The 22,494-nt window shown below is 47.7% G+C and overlaps 1 protein-coding gene across 2 annotated transcripts in view; it reads left to right on the top strand.

Annotated features, from left to right (window-relative positions):
- The window catches only part of ENTPD4 (ectonucleoside triphosphate diphosphohydrolase 4), a 41,523-nt gene extending 22,833 nt beyond the window's left edge, over positions 1 to 18,690 (top strand). For both annotated transcript variants that reach the window (XM_040414543.1, XM_040414544.1), the window contains exons 9-13: positions 12,284 to 12,450; positions 12,527 to 12,851; positions 14,952 to 15,037; positions 15,339 to 15,500; positions 18,065 to 18,690. In XM_040414543.1, coding sequence (XP_040270477.1) covers positions 12,284 to 12,450; positions 12,527 to 12,851; positions 14,952 to 15,037; positions 15,339 to 15,500; positions 18,065 to 18,293 — 969 coding nt within the window. In that variant the 3' untranslated portion in view covers positions 18,294 to 18,690. The remainder of the gene's footprint in view (positions 1 to 12,283; positions 12,451 to 12,526; positions 12,852 to 14,951; positions 15,038 to 15,338; positions 15,501 to 18,064) is intronic.
- The last annotated feature ends 3,804 nt before the right edge of the window (positions 18,691 to 22,494 follow it).

Below are 22,494 nucleotides of genomic sequence, written 5' to 3' on the forward strand. Positions count from 1 at the left end.
TGCTGCTGCCTCTCCTCCACAGCCTCCTCAGTCTGTTCCCCTTACAGCTGCCGCTTGTATCATCCGGGTCTGGTAGGACTGTTAACCCCCTCCGTGCCACAGTACTGTTGCTTGGTTCTCACTTTAAGTGCAACATCTTTCCACCATGTCAGACCCTTCTGCAGCCGCCAGGCCATGGTACCATGCCTGTACTGCTTGTAGGGAACCCTTTCCCCGGGGGCAGTCTGATCCGCACTGTACTGCATGCCGAGCTCCACCGCAGCCTCAGTCGCCCGCTGTGTCGCTCCCTGCTTCCTCTGACCCGCCTGACTGGGCTAGATCCCTGTCCCAGGCCGTGGAAAGCCTCACTCATGTCGTGGGCCGCCTAATAGACAGGCCACCTACCCCGCAGGACGCCACTCTGACTGTCGCGCCCTCCGGGTCCACTGCTTCTGCCGCTGCAGCGGGTTCACCCTCTCCTAGTGACCCCTCCCGAGCTAGGCACTCTCAGAAGCGTATTAGAGTAGAGCGAGCCTCCTCCTCTGAGGCCTCACTCTCTCCACCACGCGTGCGCACCCAGACGGGCCTCTCCTCTCCAAAGGATTCGCTCTCTGAAGGTGAATTGGCGGTTTCAGATCTGGAAATGGACTCGGCCCTGCCGTCCAAGCTAGCCTCAGCGATGGGCCAACTCATCTCTGATATTCGTGACACCTTTAAGGTGCAGGATGACCCCCCTAGCTCGGACGCAGCTAGCGTCTCCTTTATCAGACCCAGGCAGGCCTCAAAAGTCTTTCCAATCCACTCTGATTTCTCCTCCGTGGTGTCTAAGGCTTGGGCTCGCCCGGACGCCCGTTTTGTCAACCCAAAGAAGCTGGACATTTGCTATCCTTTTCCAGCCGATGTCGTGGCCACCTGGTCTTCCCCACCCAAGGTGGACCCCCCTGTGGCTCGGCTGTCAAAGAACACGGCCATCCCTGTTCCCGACGGGTCCTCTCTTCAGTCAGCGGAGGACCGTCGCATGGAGACCCTTTCCAAGGGCATTTTTGCTGCCTCCGGTTCTGCTCTCAGACCGGTTTTTGCCTCTGCTTGTGCAGGGAAAGCAATCTCTGCTTGGGGTGCGCAGCTGGAACAGGAGTTGGACTCAGACGTCCCCATCCAGGACCTACGTTCCTTGGCCCAGCTTATTATTCGGGCCGGGAATTTTGTCTGTGAGGCCTCCCTTGATGCGGGAGCCCTTATTGCACGCTCCTCCGCCCTGGCAGTTGCCGTCAGGAGGGAGCTCTGGCTGAAGGTCTGGAAAGCGGACGCTGCCTCCAAACGTTCCTTGGCGGGGCTACCGTTTGCGGGTTCCCGCCTTTTCGGGGTCCGCTTAGACGAACTTATTTCAGAGGCCACGGGTGGTAAAAGCACCCATCTTCCTCAACCCCAAGCCAGGGGCGCCCCCCGCGGACGCCCTGGTGCGTCTCGTTTTCGGTCCTCCCGCAGGGCCTCTGGGGCTCCCACCACAGCTGCCGCTTCGGCTCCTCCCCAGGACAAGCGTAGGAAGCCGTTTTTTCGGGCGCAGCCATCCTGGCGCAAGCCGCAGGCTGCCCGCACACCCGCAGCAAAACAGTCCTCTGCCTGAAGGCGCGCCCCCACCCACCCGGGTGGGGGGCCGGCTCCTCCTTTTCAAGGACGTCTGGATGGCTCACGTCTCCGACGCCTGGGCCCTCGAAATTGTGTCCTCCGGATACAAAATCGAATTTGCATCCTTCCCTCCGGATCGGTTCTTTCGCTCCCGCCCGCCGCGGGACCCGAAAGGCGCGGCTGCGTTCTCCGCGGCCGTTCAAGCCTTACTGGACAGGGGGGTGATTACCCCCGTTCCTCCAGAGGAAAGATTCCAAGGGTTCTACTCGAACCTCTTTGTAGTTCCCAAGAAGGGAGGTTCGGTGCGGCCCATTTTGGACCTCAAAAAGCTCAACCGTTTTCTCCTCCTTCGACGGTTTCGGATGGAGTCCCTCCGCTCCGCGGTGGCTTCCCTGGAGCAGGGAGATTTCATGTCTTCCATCGATATACAGGATGCCTACCTCCATGTTCCGGTAGCCCGGTGTCACCATCGCTTCCTTCGATTCGCCGTGGGGGACCTCCACTTCCAATTTGTCGCCCTTCCCTTTGGGCTGGCAACAGCCCCCCGGGTGTTCACCAAGGTCCTGGCCCCGGTTTTAGCCTTACTCCGTTCCAGGGGTGTTTTTCTGCTACCGTACTTGGACGATATCCTCATCAAGGCTCCGTCCCTTTCTCAAGCGGTTGCCAGCGTGGATCTCACTCTAGAGACTCTGGCGAGGTTCGGTTGGGTCATCAACTTCCCCAAGTCCTCCCTTCCCCCCTCCAGACAACTCGTCTTCCTGGGAATGCTTTTAGACACGGGAGCGGCGGAGGTACGTCTTCCCTCGGAAAAACGTCTGACCCTCCGTGGGGCGGTTCGGGGTCTCCTTCTCCACCGTCGACCGTCTTTCCGCTTCTGCATGCGGGTATTGGGGCAGATGGTTGCCTGCTTCGAGGCGATCCCATTTGCGCAGTTTCACTCCCGCCCTCTCCAACGGGCGATCCTCTCCTCCTGGGACAAATCACCGCAGTCTCTGGATCATCCCTTCCATCTTTCGCCTCCGGTGCGGTCATCTCTCCGCTGGTGGTTACAGTCCCCTCTTCTGGGCAGGTCCTTTCTGCCACTCAACTGGTTGGTGGTTACAACCGATGCCAGTCTCTCGGGCTGGGGAGGCGTGTTTCCTCCCCGATCCGTCCAGGGCATTTGGTCTCCATCGGAGTCCAAACTCTCGATCAATGTCCTGGAACTGAGAGCGGCCCTTCTGTCTCTACGACACTGGACTCATCTGCTGAAGGGTCATCCAGTTCGTGTACAATCAGACAACGCCACGGCTGTGGCGTACATAAACCACCAGGGGGGCACTCGCAGCGCTGCTGCGATGCGGGAGGTCTCCAGCATTCTCCGTTGGGCGGAAGCCCACGTCCCGGCCCTATCTGCAATTTTTATTCCAGGGGTGGACAATTGGGCGGCGGACTTCCTCAGTCGCACCACCGTCGACCCCGGCGAGTGGTCTCTTCACCCGGAGGTATTCGAGGCCATTTGCCTTCGTTGGGGCATACCGGACGTGGACCTCATGGCCTCAAAATTCAATCACAAGGTCCCCGCCTATCTGTCCAGGGCCAGGGATCCGGGAGCTTGCGGAGCCGACGCCCTCGTTCTTCCTTGGCGAGGCTTCGCGCGCCCATACATATTCCCTCCCATCCCTCTCCTGCCCAAGGTCCTTCGGAAGATCGCGGCGGAAGGCGTTTCGGTGATTCTGGTCGCTCCGGACTGGCCCCGCCGGTCTTGGTATGCCGACCTCATGCTGCTCCTGGCAGACGCGCCCTGGCCGCTGCCCGCCAGGGAAGATCTTCTCTCTCAGGGACCGATCTTCCACCCGCGTTTAGGGTCACTACGTTTGACGGCGTGGTTGTTGAGACCACCGTCCTGACACGTAGGGGTTTTTCTGCGGACGTCGTCCGCACCATGATCCGCGCCCGTAAGCCGTCCTCTTCTAGGATCTATTATAGGACCTGGAGGACCTTTTTGGGGTTCTGTGCCGATCTGGGGATTCCTCCGTTTCCGCTTTTCTCTCCCAACCGTTTTATCCTTCCTGCAGAGCGGACTGGCCCAAGGTCTAGGCCTTAGTTCTTTGAAGGGTCAGGTATCTGCGCTGTCCATTTTGTTTCAGCGCCCACTGGCCCCCCTTGGTCCTGTCAAGACCTTCCTTCAGGGCGTGGCTCACGCGGTTCCCCCGTATCGCCCTCCGGTACCGCCCTGGGACCTGAACCTGGTTCTCTCAGCGCTCCAGGCTTCTCCTTTCGAGCCTCTGCGGACGGTTTCCTTGCGACTTCTGTCCTGCAAGGTTATTTTCCTTGTAGCCATCACCTCTCTTCGGAGGGTGTCCGAATTGGCTGCACTCTCCTGTCTGGAACCTTTCCTAGTGTTCCACCAGGACAAGGTGGTTCTTCGTCCGGTCCCTTCCTTCCTTCCTAAGGTGGTCTCCGCCTTTCATCTGAACGAGGACATCGTTCTCCCCTCTTTGTGTCCTTTCCCTTCCCATCCGCGGGAGAGGAAGCTTCATCGCCTGGACGTTGTCAGGGCGCTCAAGATTTACCTGGAAGTAACCAGCTCGTTCAGGCATACTGACTCGCTCTTTGTGGTCCCGGAAGGGTCGCGCAGAGGGATGGCGGCATCCAAAGTTGCTATCGCCCGTTTTGTCAAGATGGCTGTTACTGAGGCTTATCTCGCCAAGGGCAGGGTTCCTCCCCTTGGTGTTACCGCTCACTCCACTAGAGCGGTCGGGGCTTCCTGGGCTCAGAGAAATCGGGCTTCTTCGGAGCAGATTTGCAAGGCGGCCACTTGGTCCTCCTTGCACACCTTCACCAAGTTCTACAGGGTGCATACTCATGCGTCGGCTGACGCTGCTTTAGGCCGTCTGGTGTTGCAGGCGGCAGTTGATTGATGCCTCTGGTGTTGGTCTAGTTTGTTCTGGTCCCTCCCTTCTGGGACTGCTCTGGAACGTCCCATGGTTTCCTGTGTCCCCCAAGGAATATGGGCGAGAAAAGGAGACTTTTGTATTACTTACCAGTAAAGTCTCTTTCTCGGTCTTCCTTGGGGGACACAGCACCCGCCCTTCATTGGGTTACAGTTGTGGTTCCGGCTTGGTTGCCCCCGTTGGGGCTCGACAGTTCCTTTTCCGGTTGGTGGTTATCTTTCACTACTTGGACACGCAACTGGCAGTCTCTTCTCCAGGCTGAAGGGTATAGCTGATGGAGGAGGGGCTTACAGCTTTCGCTTAGTGTCACGCCTCCTAGGGAGCAGAGCTATACCCATGGTTTCCTGTGTCCCCCAAGGAAGAGCGAGAAAGAGACTTTACTGGTAAGTAATACAAAAGTCTCCTTTTCAAACTCCTTACCACACATTTGGGCCCCTAGAATGCCAGGGCAGTATAACTACCCCACAAGTGACCCCATTTTGTAAAGAAGAGACCCCAAGGTATTCGCTGATGGGCATAGTGAGTTCATGGAAGTTTTTATTTTTTGTCACAAGTTAGTGGAATATGAGACTTTGTATGAAAAAAAAAAAAATCAGCATTTTCCACTAACTTGTGACAAAAAATAAAAAATTCTAGGAACTCGCCATGCCCCTCACGGAATACCTTGGGGTGTCTTCTTTCCAAAATGGGGTCACTTGTGGGGTAGTTATACTGCCCTGGCATTTTCCAGGGGCCCTAATGTGTGGTAAGTAGGTAAATGACCTGTGAAATCCTAAAGGTGCTCTTTGGAATATGGGCCCCTTTGCCCACCTAGGCTGCAAAAAAGTGTCACACATGTGGTATCGCCATATTCTGGAGAAGTTGGGGAATGTGTTTTGGGGTGTCATTTTACATATACCCTTGCTGGGTGAGAGAAATATCTTGGCAAAAGACAACTTTTCCCATTTTTTTATACAAAGTTGGCATTTGACCAAGATATTTCTCTCACCCAGCATGGGTATATGTAAAATGACACCCCAAAACACATTCCCCAACTTCTCCTGAGTACGGCGATACCAGATATGTGACACTTTTTTGCAGCCTAGATGCGCAAAGGTGCCCAAATTCCTTTTAGGAGGGCATTTTTAGACATTTGGATACCAGACTTCTTCTCACGCTTTGAGGCCCCTAGAATGCCAGGGCAGTATAAATACCCCACATGTGACCCCATTTTGGAAAGAAGACACCCCAAGGTATTCAATGAGGGGCATGGCGAGTTCATAGAAATTTTTTTTTTTTTGGCACAAGTTAGCGGAAATTGATATTTTTAATTTTTTTCTCGCAATGTCTCCCGTTCCGCTAACTTGGGACAAAAATTTCAATCTTTCATGGACTCAATATGCCCCTCACAGAATACCTGGGGGTGTCTTCTTTCCGAAATGGGGTCACATGTGGGGTATTTATACTGCCCTGGCATTCTAGGGGCCCTAAAGCGTGAGAAGAAGTCTGGAATATAAATGTCTAAAAAATTTTACGCATTTGGATTCCGTGAGGGGTATGGTGAGTTCATGTGAGATTTTATTTTTTGACACAAGTTAGTGGAATATGAGACTTTGTAAGAAAAAAATAATAATAATTCCGCTAACTTGGGCCAAAAAAATGTCTGAATGGAGCCTGACAGGGGGGTGATCAATGACAGGGGGGTGATCAATGACAGGGGGGTGATCAATGACAGGGGGGTGATCAATGACAGGGGGGTGATCAATGACAGGGGTGTGATCAATGACAGGGGGGTGATCAGGGAGTCTATATGGGGTGATCACCACAGTCATTGATCACGCCCCTGTAAGGCTTCATTCAGACGTCCGGATGCGTTTTGCGGATCCGATCCATCTATTAGTGGATCCGTAAAAATCATGCGGACGTCTGAATGGAGCTTTACAGGGGGGTAATCAATGACAGAGGGTAATCAATGACAGGGGGGTGATCAGGGAGTCTATATGGGGTGATCACCACAGTCATTGATCACGCCCCTGTAAGGCTTCATTCAGACGTCCGGATGCGTTTTGCGGATCCGATCCATCTATCAGTGCATCCGTAAAAATCATGCGGACATCTGAATGGAGCTTTACAGGGGGGTGATCAGGGAGTCTATATGGGGTGATCAGGGGTGATCAGGGGCTAATAAGGGGTTAATAAGTTACGGGGGGGGGGGGGTGTAGTGTAGTGTAGTGGTGCTTGGTGCTACTTTACTGAGCTACCTGTGTCCTCTGGTGGTCGATCCAAACAAAGGGGACCACCAGAGGACCAGGTAGCAGGTATATTAGACGCTGTTATCAAAACAGCGTCTAATATACCTGTTAGGGGTTAAAAAAAAAACATCTCCAGCCTGCCAGCGAACGATCGCCGCTGGCAGGCTGGAGATCAACTCTCTTACCTTCCGTTCCTGTGAGCGCGCGCGCCTGTGTGCGCGCGTTCACAGGAAATCTCGGCTCACGCGAGATGACGCCTATTGGCGTTAGCGTAGCCTGGGGGAGCCGCCGCAATGACGCCTTTCGGCGTTACAGTTGCGGGAAGTGGTTAATAACCCTTATGTCTAAATTACTAAAATTTCACAAGCACTTACCGTATTTAAGCCACATTATTATCAGTAACAGAAGAGCTGAGCTATAATGTTTATAATGTCAGAGAGCAGAGATAAGGAGCCGTCAGATTAGCTGGATGACAGAAAAGAGAGAAAATTCTGATCCCTCTATTAGAGCATCTCAGCCCTGTACAGAGAAAAGGGTTCCTTATTTGTAATAAAGACCAATCTAAAAAATGATTTTTAGCTCAAAATTAGTACAATGCAATAATAATAAAAAATTGCCCCCAAAGGTGTACATGGCCTTTTTAACCCCTTAAGGACTTAGGACGTATCGGTACGGCATGGGTCCCGAGTCCTTAAGGACCCATGACGTACCGGTACGTCATAACTTGAAATCGGTATTCCGGCGCCCCAGGGGTTAATCGGAACGGGATTTCGGCTGAAATCATTCAGCCGGCATCCCGTAACAATGCAGGGGGGGTCATTTGACCCCCCACATCGGCGATCGCAGAAAACCGCAGGTCAATTCAGACCTGCGGTTTGCTGTGCTTTCTGCAGTTTCTGATCCCCGCGGGCCCTGACGGGGAAGGTTCCCATGGCAACAGGACGCCGTCTCAGGCATCCTGCTGTCCATGGTGCTGAACAGATCTGTGCTAAAGGCAGAGATCTGTTCAGACAAAGTGTAAGTAAAATACAGTACAGTACAATATATATTGTACTGTACTGTATTACACAGACATCAGACCCACTGGATCTTCAAGAACCAAGTGGGTCTGGGTAAAAAAAAAAGTGAAAAAAAAGTAAAAATCAAAAAACACATTTATCACTGATTAAAAATGAAAAAAATAAAATTCCCTACACATGTTTGGTATCGCCGCGTCCGTAACGACCTGATCTATAAAACGGTCATGTCACTTTCCCCGCACGGTGAACGCCATAAAAATAAAAAAATAAAAACTAGGGGTGCACCGAAATTCCGGCAGCCGAAAATATCGGCCGAAAATGCACCTAATCCACTTCGGCCGATATTGTTACATATCGGCCGAAAATATGGGGTGTGGGATTTGTCACCCACCATCTGCGGGCGGGCGCCGGGCGGGCGGTTTACTTTGTCACTGCATCTTTATTTTACCTTACAATCGTGAGGCTCCAGTAACTAACAACTCTGCAGGCAGAGCGGAGGCCGGCGTAACGTCACTTACTCACGTGACGCGCCTGCTCTGCCTCCTTCATTCATAAAGTGGGCGGAGCAGGTGCGTCACGTGAGTAAGTGACGTTACGCCGCCCTCCGCTCTGCCTGCAGAGTTGTTACTGGAGCGTCACGATTGTAAGGTAAAATAAAGATGCAGTGAGTGATGCTGTGAGCAGCAGGGCCGGGGCTGTTATGGGTAGGGGGATCGGTCTATGGCACTGTTATGGGGAGGGGGGATCTGTGCACTGTTATGGGGAGGGGGGATCTGTGCACTGTTATGGGGAAAGGGATCTGTGCACTGTTATGCCCATAACAGTGCACATATCCCCTTTCCATAACAGTGCACAGATCCCCCTCTCCATAACAGCGCCACCCACAGATCCCCCTCTCCATAACAGCGCCACCCACAGATCCCCCTCTCCATAACAGCGCCACCCACAGATCCCCCTCTCCATAACAGCGCCACCCACAGATCCCCCTCTCCATAACAGCGCCACCCACAGATCCCCCTCTCCATAACAGCGCCACCCACAGATCCCCCTCTCCATAACAGCGCCACCCACAGATCCCCCTCTCCATAACAGCGCCACCCACAGATCCCCCTCTCCATAACAGCGCCACCCACAGATCCCCCTCTCCATAACAGCGCCACCCACAGATCCCCCTCTCCATAACAGCGCCACCCACAGATCCCCCTCTCCATAACAGCGCCACCCACAGATCCCCCTCTCCATAACAGCGCCACCCACAGATCCCCCTCTCCATAACAGCGCCACCCACAGATCCCCCTCTCCATAACAGCGCCACCCACAGATCCCCCTCTCCATAACAGCGCCACCCACAGATCCCCTTCTCCATAGCGCCACCCACAGATCCCCCTCTCCATAGCGCCACCCACAGATCCCCCTCTCCATAACAGCGCCACCCACAGATCCCCCTCTCCATAACAGCGCCACCCACAGATCCCCCTCTCCATAACAGCGCCACCCACAGATCCCCCTCTCCATAACAGCGCCACCCACAGATGAATTTCATTCATGAAAAAGAATTATTAATAAAATCATTAAAAAAAAAGTATTTTAAAAGTATTTGGGCAAAAAGGCAGTTTCGGTTTTCGGTCAAGGGCATCCTGAATTTTCGGTTTCGGTTTCGGACCAGAATTTTCATTTCGGTGCACCCCTAATAAAAACTATTAGGAAATTGAAATTTTGCCCACCTTACTTCCCAAAAAAGGTAATAAAAGTGATCAAAAAAGTCGCATGTACGCCAAAATAGTACCAATCAAACCGTCATCTCATCCCGCAAAAATCATACCCTACCCAAGATAATCGCCCAAAAACTGAAAAAACTATGGCTCTTAGACTATGGAAACACTAAAACATGATTTTTTTTTTTTCAAAAATGAAATCATTGTGTAAAACTTAAATAAATAAAAAAAAAAGCATACATATTAGGTATTGCCGCGTCCGTATCGACCGGCTCTATAAAAATATCACATGACCTAACCCCTCAGGTGACCACCGTAAAAAAATAAAAATAAAAACGGTGTAAAAAAAGCAATTTTTTGTCATCTTACGTCACAAAAAGTGTAATAGCAAGTGATCAAAAAGTCATATGCACCCATAAATAGTGCCACTCAAACCGTCATCTCATCCCGCAAAAAATGAGACCCTACTTAAGATAATCGCTCAAAAACAAAAAACTATGGCTCTTAAACTATGGAGACACTAAAACATTTTTTTTGTTTTAAAAATTAAATCATTGTGTAAAACTTACATAAATAAAAAAAATTGTATACATTTTAGGTATCGCCGCGTCCGTGACAACCTGCTCTATAAAATTACCACATGATCTAACCTGTCAGATGAATGTTGTAAATAACAAAAAAAAACGTGCCAAAAAATCTATTTCTTGATACCTTGCCGCACAAAAAAGTGTAATATAGAGCAACCAAAAATCATATGTACCGTAAACTAGTACCAACAAAACTGCCAACCTATCCCGTAGTTTCTAAAATGGGGTCACTTTTTTGGAGTTTCTACTCTAGGGGTGCATCAGGGGGGCTTCAAATGGGACATGGTGTCAAAAAAACCAGTCCAGCAAAATCTGCCTTCCAAAACCGTATGGCATTCCTTTCCTTCTGCGCCCTGCCGTGTGCCCGTACAGCGGTTTACGACCACATATGGGGTGTTTCTGTAAACTACAGAATCAGGGCCAAAAATAATGAGTTTTGTTTGGCTGTTAACCCTTGCTTTGTAACTGGAAAAAAAATATTAAAATGGAAAATCTGCCAAAAAAGTTAAATTTTTAAATTGTATCTCTATTTTCCATTAAATCTTGTGCAACACCTAAAGGGTTAACAAAGTTTGTAAAATCAGTTTTGAATACCTTGAGGGGTGTAGTTTCTTGGATGGGGTCACTTTTATGGAGTTTCTACTCTAGGGGTGCATCAGGGGGGCTTCAAATGGGACATGGTGTCAAAAAACCAGTCCAGCAAAATCTGGCTTCCAAAAACCATACGGCGCACCTTTCCCTCTACGCCCTACTGTGTGCCCGTACAGTAGTTTACGGCCACATATGGGGTGTTTTTGTAAACGGCAGAGTCAGGGCAATAAAGATACAGTCTTGTTTGGCTGTTAACCCTTGCTTTGTTAGTGGAAAAAATGGGTTAAAATGGAAAATTAGGCAAAAAAAAGAAATTCTCAAATTTCATCCCCATTTGCCAATAACTCTTGTGCAACACCTAAAGTGTTAACGAAGTTTGTAAAATCAGTTTTAAATACCTTGAGGGGTGTAGTTTATAGAATGGGGTCATTTTTGGGCGGTTTCTATTATGTAAGGCTCGCAAAGTGACTTCAGACCTGAACTGGTCCCTAAAAATTGGGTTTTTGTAAATCTCTGAAAAATTTCAAGATTTGCTTCTAAACTTCTAAGCCTTGTAACATCCCCAAAAAATAAAATATAATTCCCAAAATGCTACAAACATGAAGTAGACATATGGGGAATGTAAAGTCATCACAATTTTTGGGGGTATTACTATGTATTACAGAAGTAGAGAAACTGAAACTTTGAAATTTGCTAATCTTTCAAAATTTTTGGTAAATATGGTATTTTTTTATGCAAAAAAATTAACTTTTTGACCCAATTTTAGCAGTGTCATGAAGTACAATATGTGACGAAAAAACAATGTCAGAACGGCCTGGATAATTCAATGCGTTTTAAAGTTATGAGCACTTAAAGTGACACTGGTCAGATTTGCAAAAAATGGCCAAGTCCTTAAGGTGAAATAGGGCTGAGTCCTTAAGGGGTTAAAGAGGTATTCTAGTTATATCCACAGGATAGGGAATAACTATTAGATCAGGACCCCCAGCCATTGGCGCTCACAGCAGTCCCAAACACTGTGAAGCCCCTTGAAATCAACGGAGCGGGTGGCTGGAAATGTGCGCAGCTTCTCCATTCATTTCTATAGGAGTCCCAGGATTAGCCGAGTGCAGCGCCCCCTTTTCCTACCGCAAGTGCTCAGATCTCAATGTTCAGGAGCTTCCTCGGTTCCCCAAAACTCCATCTAGTGTAAAACCACAGAAGATGGGGGACGCAGGTTAAGTATCTCTTCATCTGAGTATCCACTCCAGTAATCGTGGAGTGAGAACATTTACAGAAAACCACCTTGAGCCATGGATCCCTACAGAATGCATGAACTCTACATCAGAATTATCAGTTCCATGATACTTTGCAGGCCAGAAGATTGATAAAACTACTTGTGTCTGCAGGATTTTACATTAACCCCAAGCTATTGGCCCCCGGAGTCTCTAGGTAGCGTATGCTCCTTCATTAGATGATGTTCTTCTGTTCAGGCTGATTAATCATCTTTATGAGTGTGTCTTAAGGTGTGCAAGACGTTTCTGCCCATTAAGTGTTTCCTGTGTATCCTGTGTGCACTTTGCTGCCATTTGACATCTCTCCCACCTTTCCATCCGTCCCCAGGAAGAAATGGCTAAGAACCTGCTGGCAGAGTTCAACCTTGGCTGTGATGCCCACGAGACACAGCACGTGTACAGAGTTTACGTGGCCACTTTCCTAGGATTTGGGGGCAATGCTGCAAGACAGAGGTATGAGGAATACGTCATCTCCAGCACAATGGAAAAGAACAGGTCAGTGTTAAATTCATATGTCTAAAGGCTGTTTATGGGCAGTAAGCAGTATACTGATGGCTGTTACTTGTCCTAGACTTCTAGGAAAGAAGGTTGGGATGACTCAAGATGTGCCGTACCTTGACCCGTGCCTTCCTTTGGACATCCCAGATACAGTTAAGCAGGGAGGACAGACCATGTTTTTACGTGGCACCGGTGACTTCCATCTCTGCCGACGGATCATCCAGCCTCTAATGAATTTGTCCAACGAGACCCAGACAACCTTAAATGGCATTTACCAGCCACCGCTGCCCTATCACAACAGTGAGTTCTATGGCTTCTCAGAGTTCTACTACTGCACAGAAGATGTACTGCGGATGGGTGGTGACTACAACTCCGCTCGTTTCCTACGTGCAGCAAAGGTAAGGGAAGGGCAGTGATAAAGGGGCTGTCTCATTAAGACAACTTGCTGACCAGCAAGGACCCAACCATGCGTGTCCACTGATCCATCCAGCAGTAGGATCCCCACTAGGGCTGAGTGAACTTGTGTTTCAAGTTTGTCGTACAAGGTTCGGGTTATCTAAGAATTCCATTATAGATTCCGCTACTAAAGACTAAACTTATGGTCCGTGGTAGCGGAATCCATAACAGAATTCTTAGATAATCCGAACTTGAAACCACTAGTTCGCTCATCCCTAATCCCCACCGATAAGACACTGTGTATAGGGAATATGTTGTCTTAATTGGGACAACCCCATGATTTTTATATGGGCTCAGTAAAACCTTTCCACACTACATGTTAATAAAGTATCAAGTTATAGCCTAAAAGAGCACCCGATCTTATTGCAGTGCCAAATCGGAATTAAAGGCTGCAGGTAAGAAGTGTCTATATACTGTATCAGTCTTTTTCCATGACGGCACTCTCATCCCTCTGGTCTTGTGATCTGGAGCTGTCATATGGACACTATGTAGATCCAAGTCTCAAGCTGGGCACCATAGAAGTATCATTATATACCATGATATAGGCACGTTCCAATACAGCGGTACTTTGACCTTGTTGGCCCTGCCGCCTCTGTCTGAAAAAGTGCTCTGTACAGATCACCTCTGCTAGGAGAAGTCTTCCTGGTAACACAGGAGAAGTGGGTTAACATAGATAAGAATTGTCATGGGACACAAGAAAAGAAGCTCTTCTCATAGATGGCACATCAGTTCTAAGAATAAATAGGAGGGAATTTATCATATTCCAGCATTATACGCCAGTCTATGATATCCCCTTGCAGCGCTGGAGGTTGCATCTAATTTATTATGAGGCTCGCGCCTTGTCATAAATTAGGCGCAGCTCTGGTAGTCCATGTGCCCAAACTCAAATCTACGCCACCCCCTAGTCGGCATAGATTTCACTCTTTTACGTCAGAAAACTGATGTAAAAGAAGATAAATATGCCAGGGCTGCTGGCCCTGCCCTCACCACACCCCAGCACCTCACCAGCAGAGAAGCACCACTTACACAAAAATCTTTCCTTAAAAGGATTATGCCATGATTGATGTAAAAAAATTAAATCACATAGTACATGACAATACCTTTCTAACAATGCATACAGAGATCTCCACATTCACTGCTCCAATTGCTCTGCTAGATTATCTTCAGCCTGGCAGTTCAGGGACGTGTCCTTTCTGCTGCAGCTCTCTCCCTGTAACTGCCACAGCTTCTAACAGAACATATGGCTGGTGGCAGTTGAAGAGTTAGGGCTCTTTTAGATGGCCGTATGCTGTCCGCAAATAAACGAACCCGCATTTTTGCGGACAGCATACGCCGGCCTGAATGAGCCCTTAAACTGAGCATGTTCAATCCGGACAAAAGAACAAACAGCAGGTGGCGCTATAAAGATACATTTTATTGTATAGCACTAATAGCTATAATAAATGTTTAATGACCTGCAATTACAAATGTATTCAGATCCAGGTGCTGGTTTGAAAAATGTAAACTATGCTTCGTGACACGACACCTTTACGTGGCGTTAAAAAAGTGGCAAATAGTGTTTGCAAATTTCTTTTACACAAGAAAACTGGTGCGAGGAGGAAGGATATATGCCTCCCATATTTATTTATTTTTGTCACATTTTTAAAACATACTAAATGGACTTTTACTTAGAACCTGTCTGGGTTCTTGAAATTTCATTAGGCCTCTTCTGAGTTTCTATTACCACTTGTTTCCCAAGTCTGAAGCCAGCTTCCAGGAAACTAGCCAAAGACTTATCCTGATGGCAGCCATGTCTGGGTGGGAAATCGCATCTGCTACAGTCATCCTTCTGGGACCACACAAATAACTAACAGCGGGGTCGAATGAAGGGGACAGTCACACAAGGGTTAAAGGGGTTATCTGAGACTAAAAAATGTCCCCCATATGCCCAAGCCCCGGGGAGAAGCAGCAGCGGATAACCCCTTTAATTGGAGTGGTAATGAAATAATTTAAAACAAAAGCCTTTTTTGTTTAACAATTTATATATATGTTTTTTTCATCAGGATTACTGTGCCACCAAATGGTCAGTTCTAAGGGAGAGGTTTGATCGTGGCCTATACGCATCACATGCCGACTTGCACAGACTTAAGTGAGTATCACAAAAATTACTCCTCACCACTCACACAGGGGTTTGTCCGATGAGAAACAACCCTTTTCATAATGAAGCCCCCGAGCTGATTGCAAGCGGTCCCGCTTCTGTCACCCCCAGCAAACAGCTGATTTTGCTGGAGGAGCTGGGGCCAGCCGGGCCGACATGTAGTCTTATATGGTGACCATTCAGATGACAGAGCTCCTACAGAGTGCCTCTCTGGCTCAAAAAGGGAGAGGGTCCCAAACAAGCTACTTGTGTATCTGTATGTCATTTTTACATGGTAATCTCTTCATTTCAGGTACCAGTGCTTTAAATCTGCCTGGATGTATGAGGTTTTCCATACAGGCTTCTCGTTCCCTTCCAACTACAGCAACCTTAAAACTGTCCTTCAAGTGTATGATAAGGAGGTTCAATGGACGCTTGGAGCAATATTATACCGGACTAGGTTCTTGCCATTGAGGTAACAAGTACATTTCTTCTTCTTTCTGGCCTTCATATTCTGAAAATTTGGCACTCTCCACTTAAAAAGGAGTGTAAATAAATATTTGATTATTTTTTGGTGATAGTAGTCAGAAATACAAATATATAACCAGAAATATAAAGTATAGCCCAAACCCCCCTGCAGCCACTGTCCACAAGCTCAGTGCCTCGGGATGAATTTAGGCAGAGTGTGTACAGGGAGGTCAGACCTCTAGTCCTCGGTTATATGAGATTCATTTTTATATTTCTAGAATAATGATATGATTTGCTTTCATGACCTTTTATAATAGTTGGGGGCACAATCCTAGAGTATGCCACCTATTACCAAAAATGAGCAGTCCTTATTCCTGCCCAAAGAGTTTGGCGCGCTTGCACAGCAACTCTTGATAATAGAAAACCTTTCCAAGCCTAATTTGACTCCGTATATGGATGGCCGTCACCTAATGGTAATATTTTTCTCACTGGTGGGGTTATTAATCTGTACTTTATACACTCGTTGACAAAAAATACTGCAGGAAATGTCAGATTGCTGCATGCAGATCTGTCTCAGTCAGATATGTACCGTAATTGATTACAGATAGGGTTGTTCCGATGCCAAAATTTTGATTCAGTTTCGATACCATAAAAAAGTATTGCTATACTCTATACCATTCGATACTAGGCGAAACAAATAAAACACCAAAAAAAGCCGCGCGCAATCCGCATTTTATGGAACGTCTGGTCCATAATCGAACAGTCCAATCTTATTTTTTGGGGGGACAAGGTGACTAAAAAATGGCGAATCGCGCAGTTTTTATTTTATTTTTTTCTATTCTGGCGTTCACCGCATAGGTGATTTTTTTTATATTTTAATAGTTTGGACTTTTCGGACGTGGCAATATGTGATTATTTATTGTTTATATATTTTATATGTAAAATTGGGAAAGGGGGTGATTTATACTTAATATTTTGGTGGGGGTTTTTTTTACTTTTTATTTAATAACTATTTTCCCCCTTTTGATCCCTTGCCCTATTCACCCTAATAGAGCTCTATTTGGGTGAATAGGATCTTACACTGTCCTCGCTGCCCTGGGCTTTGTGCACACGGCAGCAGGGAGATTACCATGGCAGCCAGGGCTTCAGTAGCGTCCTGGCTGCCATGGTAACTGATCGGAGCCCCAGGATTACACTGCTGGGGCTCCGATCAGAAGCTGCCACTGCACCACCAATGAGGAGGGGAGAGGGGACCCTGTGGCCACTGCCACCAATGATTAATACTGGGGGGCTTGGGTGGGGGGGCGCACTGCGCCACCAATGTTTTTAATACTGGGGAGGGGGGGAGGGCGCACTGCGCCACCAATGATAGTTAACCTTTATTACAGGAGGCGGTGCCGGCAGAATCGTATAGCCGGCACCCTGCCTCTATGACAGGGAGCTGCGATCAGCGGCAGTTAACCCCTCAGGTGCGGCACATGATGGGGTTAACTGCAGCTGATCGCAGCGCCCTGTCATAGAGGCAGGGTGCCGGCTATGTGATTCTGCTGCCTCCAGTATTTGTATTAGAAGTTAACTTTCATTGGTGGCGCAGCACAGGGGGGAGGGACAGACTGCTTCCTTCTCCCCTGTGCTGCTGAGGGAACTTGGAGCGCACTGACAGCAGCGCGCTCCAAGTTCTGTTCTTGGAAAAAATGGAAATCCCAGTATCATATCGAAACCGGTACAAAAGTATAGATATTTCGATAACCGAAACAACCCTAATTACAGATGTGATCTCATTAGACACTTAGTCTTGCCACAAAAAGAGCGTTAAATTGCTTCCCCCACTGCTCTATAATAAAACTCTTAGAGGCTACTTTTGGGTAGTGTGCCTTGTGGGGAGAGATCACTGACTGCTAGACTGCCAGATAACAATACTTCTTTGGCCTGTCCAATCGCCATATTTATCCCCAATGGAGCATTTATGGGACCAGCTGGGATGCGAATGTTCTGCAGGATACCATACAGAACCTGTATGCCTCCATGCCCAACCGTATCTCATCTTGTATCCAGGCTAGAAGCCGTATCTCCTTTTGTATCCAGGCTAAAAGCGTGTATCCATGCTGTGGTATACAGAGTATGGAAGTTGTAGTTTTGCAACAGCTGGAGAGCCGCAGGTTGGGCACCCCATCCCTTGGAGGATTAAGGGCTCCCATACACATTAGTGTATTGTTGGCCGAACCTGTCAAGAATGGTGGGTTCAGCCGACAATCTATGTGTGTGTGAGGACCTCCTGACCTTCCCCCGACAGATGATGTCGGGGGAGAGAAGGATTAGGGGAAGTAAATATTTTTGCCTAATCCGTTTCTTCTCCTAGGAGATAAGCCATCGCCAGAAGTGTCTGGCTGCGGCTTTCTATCCATTAAATATGCATACCTGTTTTGCCGGACCAAACATGTATGTTGGAGTCAGGAGAGATAGTTGTCGGCAGCCTTAAGTATTCTATTATTTAGGTGCTTTATGTGATTACATAATGTCATTATCTCTAGGATTATCCCACATCTATCCTTGTGCTCTTGTCACCCACAGAGACATCCAGCAGGAGCAGTTCCGTGGCAGCCACCCTCACTGGCGAGGAGCATCCTTTGTGTACAACCATTATCTGTTTTTGGTCTGTTTCCTCGTGGTCCTACTCTCCATCATGTTATACCTGCTGAGGCTCCGCCGCATCCACCGCCGCATGCAGAGGAACACGTCATCTTCTGCTCTGTGGGTGGAACAAGGGTTACCGCCATCTGGGCTTCCCAGCCCTTTGTAAAGTACTAGTAGCAATATCTTGCACATCTTCTTAAGCCTGCTGGATGGAAAGGCTTAAACTGCCTGTCACTGCTACAAGGACCGATGTGAACTGTCCATTGGATCCTTTTGATGTTGAGGGATTGGATATCGGAACAAGTCTGGTGTTATGGGGGTAAACATGGCTCCGATTGTGAAGGAAGGCAACTAATAAAAAGCCATGTTCTAAGTCTCAGGGTCTTATATCTTGTCAGTAATATTGGGGTGAGACTTGTGTTCCCCATTACTTGTATGGAGCCTGTGAATAAGGACTCCTTGAACCCCCCCACCACCACCAAGGAAACACAGCCTGCCCCAAAAATACCTACCTTTCATTTCTCCCAGCATCAAGATACAATAGTCCTTATTTCAAAAATAATCCAGATGACTGGTGCAGGACATAAATGTTAGTTGCACCCTACGCATGAGGCATTGATGATGAGAGCTGATCCAGGACTCTATTCACTGACTGTCTCTTCCCTCACCGATGTCACTCGTTTCTAGGAGATTGATAGGATAGCCATACGTTAATTACAATAAAATGGCTGCCGTCATCAGGTAAAAGTGGAAGTCTCAGCGAGTTTTCCCTTCAGTCTGCGTGTTTGCTTCTTCCATGACAGCTTTGCCCCTCTCTCTCATACTGCATTATGGCATTGCCTGGCACAGCTGCTGCCAGCCGTAACTGGCTGCCCAATAGGGGGATAAGTATGGGTTATAGCTGTGTAAGTGCAAGCATCTTCTGTGGACACCTGCTCCCTGGAGTAAAAGGGTTGCTAAATTTGCAGATAAATGCTTGCAGATGCTGTATTGCTCCCAGAAACAGAATGGAGTTACACGTGCCAGTCCTCAGTTATATGGGGGTTGTCAGAGTTATTAGAAAAAACAGGGAATTCAACAATGGAGGTAAGCAATGGAGGTTATGCTTGATAACACATGCATGCTCGGCTAAACATGCATGTATATGGGGGAGTTGCTGTGAGCCAAATGATTCTTTGGCCGAGAACAATTAAAGGTGTATGGCCACGGTAAGTCGTGCAGTACATTATAAAGGAAGAAAGTCTTCTATTATGTAGGACAGTGGTCTCCAACCATATGGTTGTCAGTGTCTTCAGTGAGGCTCCAAATGCAGACGCTACTGTGCACTAATGTCACCATAAGGGGGCCACCACACCGTTTATTGGATGAGGTTTTGAGGCAGATCTGCCTGCAGGATTTTGGTCTGGATCTACGAGGAAGTAGACGTTCTTCCTTTATATTTCTGATTCCTATCTACTCCACTTCTGACTTTGGCAAACAATCCTGCAGGCAGATGTGCTTCAAACGTCGTCCAAAATACTCTGTGTCACCGTACCCTACCATTTCTGAATCTTGGCACTAGGAACAAAGCTACAGTATATCAATGCAGGTAACGGATTTATTTTTAATTTTTTGGTTGGTAGCATCTGACCCCACCCCCACCCCAATAAGCAGGGGCAGTTGTGCTTGTCACAGCAGTACCGGCACAGCAGCATCCATATATATATGGCAATATCTGGTACTGTGACTTGTCTTATCAGACTTCATATACTATTTCTCAGTGTGTACTGGTAGAGCAGTTTCTGGCAATTTATCACTCCAATATTTGCTCTTTGGATTAAATGTCCCCTTTAAGCGGACTGTTATAGAGCAGAAAACTAGTAGCTAGTACACTGTGTTTTTATGATGTCTCGCTGGAACTCAGAACGGTACATGTCCCATAAACAGCCCCATATTCTCTTTTAATAACAGCGCTTGGGACGCCGTCCATTCGCTGAGTGTTGACGTCAGCCAGAATCCAGCTGGAAAGACAGATTCCAGAATACTTCTGAATAATGCCAGCTCGGCCTGCGTTATGCTCTGCCCAGAGCGAGGTCTCCTCTCTCACTTGCCTCTTCTCCCCCTACTGCAGAGATGGCACTGCCCTCCTGCCCCATCCTGCCTTCTGCTTCCTCTCTCCGGGTCAATGTCAGGTTTTCCTCTGAACGTGTGCTGTTTTTCTCTTTGTGTCGTCCCTTTTTGTTAAGTTATTTTTATTTAAAGTAAAAGTTTCGTAATACTAGAGTTGTGTTTTCTTCTCAAGCTGTAGACTTTCACAGAAACATTCTTTGTTTCCAGCTGGACCCTTCATGCATTTATTAAATCAAGATGTCTCCTGCCTCTGCAACAGGCCGCCTCCCCCCAGGGCCCTCTCTATAACGCGCCCCAGGTGTAGGAAATGCCGAGTGGTATGTTGCGGCCTAAAATGTCTCTTTTAGGTGCTCCAACCTGGATACCGCTGGACCCCAGGCTTTGGCTCCAAAGCAATAAATAGGGGGAATAATTGAGGGATTTGAAGAAATAACTTGAGTCCAGACCTTGAGATGAAGTTCAATGGCAGCTTTACTTTGAATAAACGTTTCTTCAAACAGTTTACAGGCTTTGTCTTGGTTCCAGCAGGCTTTAGCATTAAACTGGCAGGCAAACTCAACTCTGCTCTACCCTTCTCTCACTCTGTTGTACTGAAAAGCTGACTTGGTAACTTGGCTTCTTTACGCTGCACTTCACTTTTTAGTCTGACTTATCGTCAGCCAAGGAATAGTTTAGAATCCTTGCAACGCCAACATGGAGTCTCAACCAGAACTGCCCTGCCTCCTGGTAGCAAGCTGGACTGGCCCACTTCAGACCAAAGGGGGGGGGGGGAGAATGGAATGGTGAGTTCCATTCTATAGAACTATAGCTCTGCCGTGTTTGCTGCCACCTGCTGGGACAACATGAACAGTTACATAACATTATTATAAATGCACAGTGTTGAGGGACCTGGAAATAAATATATACGTGACATACAGGTTAGACCATAAAAGATAGTAGCAAGGTGCAGAAGTGGTGACGCCACTCTGGTAACGCCTCCAGCACCCTCCCTATACAGAAAACACATGTGATCTCTGTTGAGTATCTGTATGACAGGGTGCCGGAAAGGACGTGGTAGAACAAGGTGACCCTTGTAGGTGTCCAGCCCTCACTCTGTTTAGTTAAATAACTTCAAACTGCACGGTCTCATCATGTATTGTTAGGGAGGAACATGGGTGGTTTCCTCCTATGTATTGTGCCATCACCTCTAGAAAAAAAGATAATGGCCTGGGGGTCTACAATGTGTGCAAATTGCCACACAATAATAAAATACTATGCGTTAAAGAACATATGTCAGCAGGATCAAGCATATTGTCTGGTAGGGTTGACCCTGCTGAGTACAATGATACCTGACTTGTGAAAATCGGTTGCAGCGTTCTCGAGGAAGAAGACTTCTATTCTTGATGCTTCAGATCAGCGAGCGGTGTGGCTAGCACTTAGGCCCTAATTTGCATATAGAATAAGTCTTTTTTTTTCTAGGGTATGCCGCAACTAATTTTCACAAGCCACAATCGGCATGATCAACCCTACCTGTCCGTCTACCCAGTTTAATGGGGTTGACCCTGCTGACACATGCTCTTTAATTCCTGGGTGGTAGTTTATTATTATGTGGCTGTACATATGTGGACCCTTAGCATGCACACATTGTCTGGCAGAGGGTTTACAGATTGCATGTGTCCGAGGGCTTCTTTATTACAAGTGATTTTCTACCTTTTTTTTTAGCACCATGATGTTTTTAGGGGCAGCAGTCTGTGCAGACTAATTTCTGAATTCATGTTTCAAAGCCCCATATTTTTTGCCCCATCATTCTGCCTTCAGTACCCAATAATGATAAAGTCAAAACAGAAGGTTAGAAATCTTTGCTAATTTATTGAAATAGAAAAACTAAAATCTTGCATTGACATAAGTATTCAGACCCTTTTAGGCTACTTTCACACTTGCGTTGCCGGATCCGTCAATCTGCATGCAAATGGACAGCAAATGGATGCGGATCCGTCCTACAAATGCATTGCAAGAATGGATCTGTCTCTCCGTATGTCATCCGGAGAAACGGATCAGTTATATATTTTTTATAATATGTTCAATTGGGTTTAAGTCAGGGCTCTGGCTGGGCCACTCAAGGACATTCACAGTTGTCCCTAAGCCTCTCCTGTGATGTCTTGTCTGTGTGCTTAGGTCATTGTTTTGTTGGAATATGGACCTTCAGCCCAGTCTGAGGTCCAGAGCATTCTGGATCAGGTTATTATTAAGAATATCTCTGTACTTTGCTCCATTCAGCT

This window comes from Bufo bufo, chromosome 1, assembly GCF_905171765.1.
Source record: "Bufo bufo chromosome 1, aBufBuf1.1, whole genome shotgun sequence".
NCBI lineage: Eukaryota > Metazoa > Chordata > Amphibia > Anura > Bufonidae > Bufo > Bufo bufo.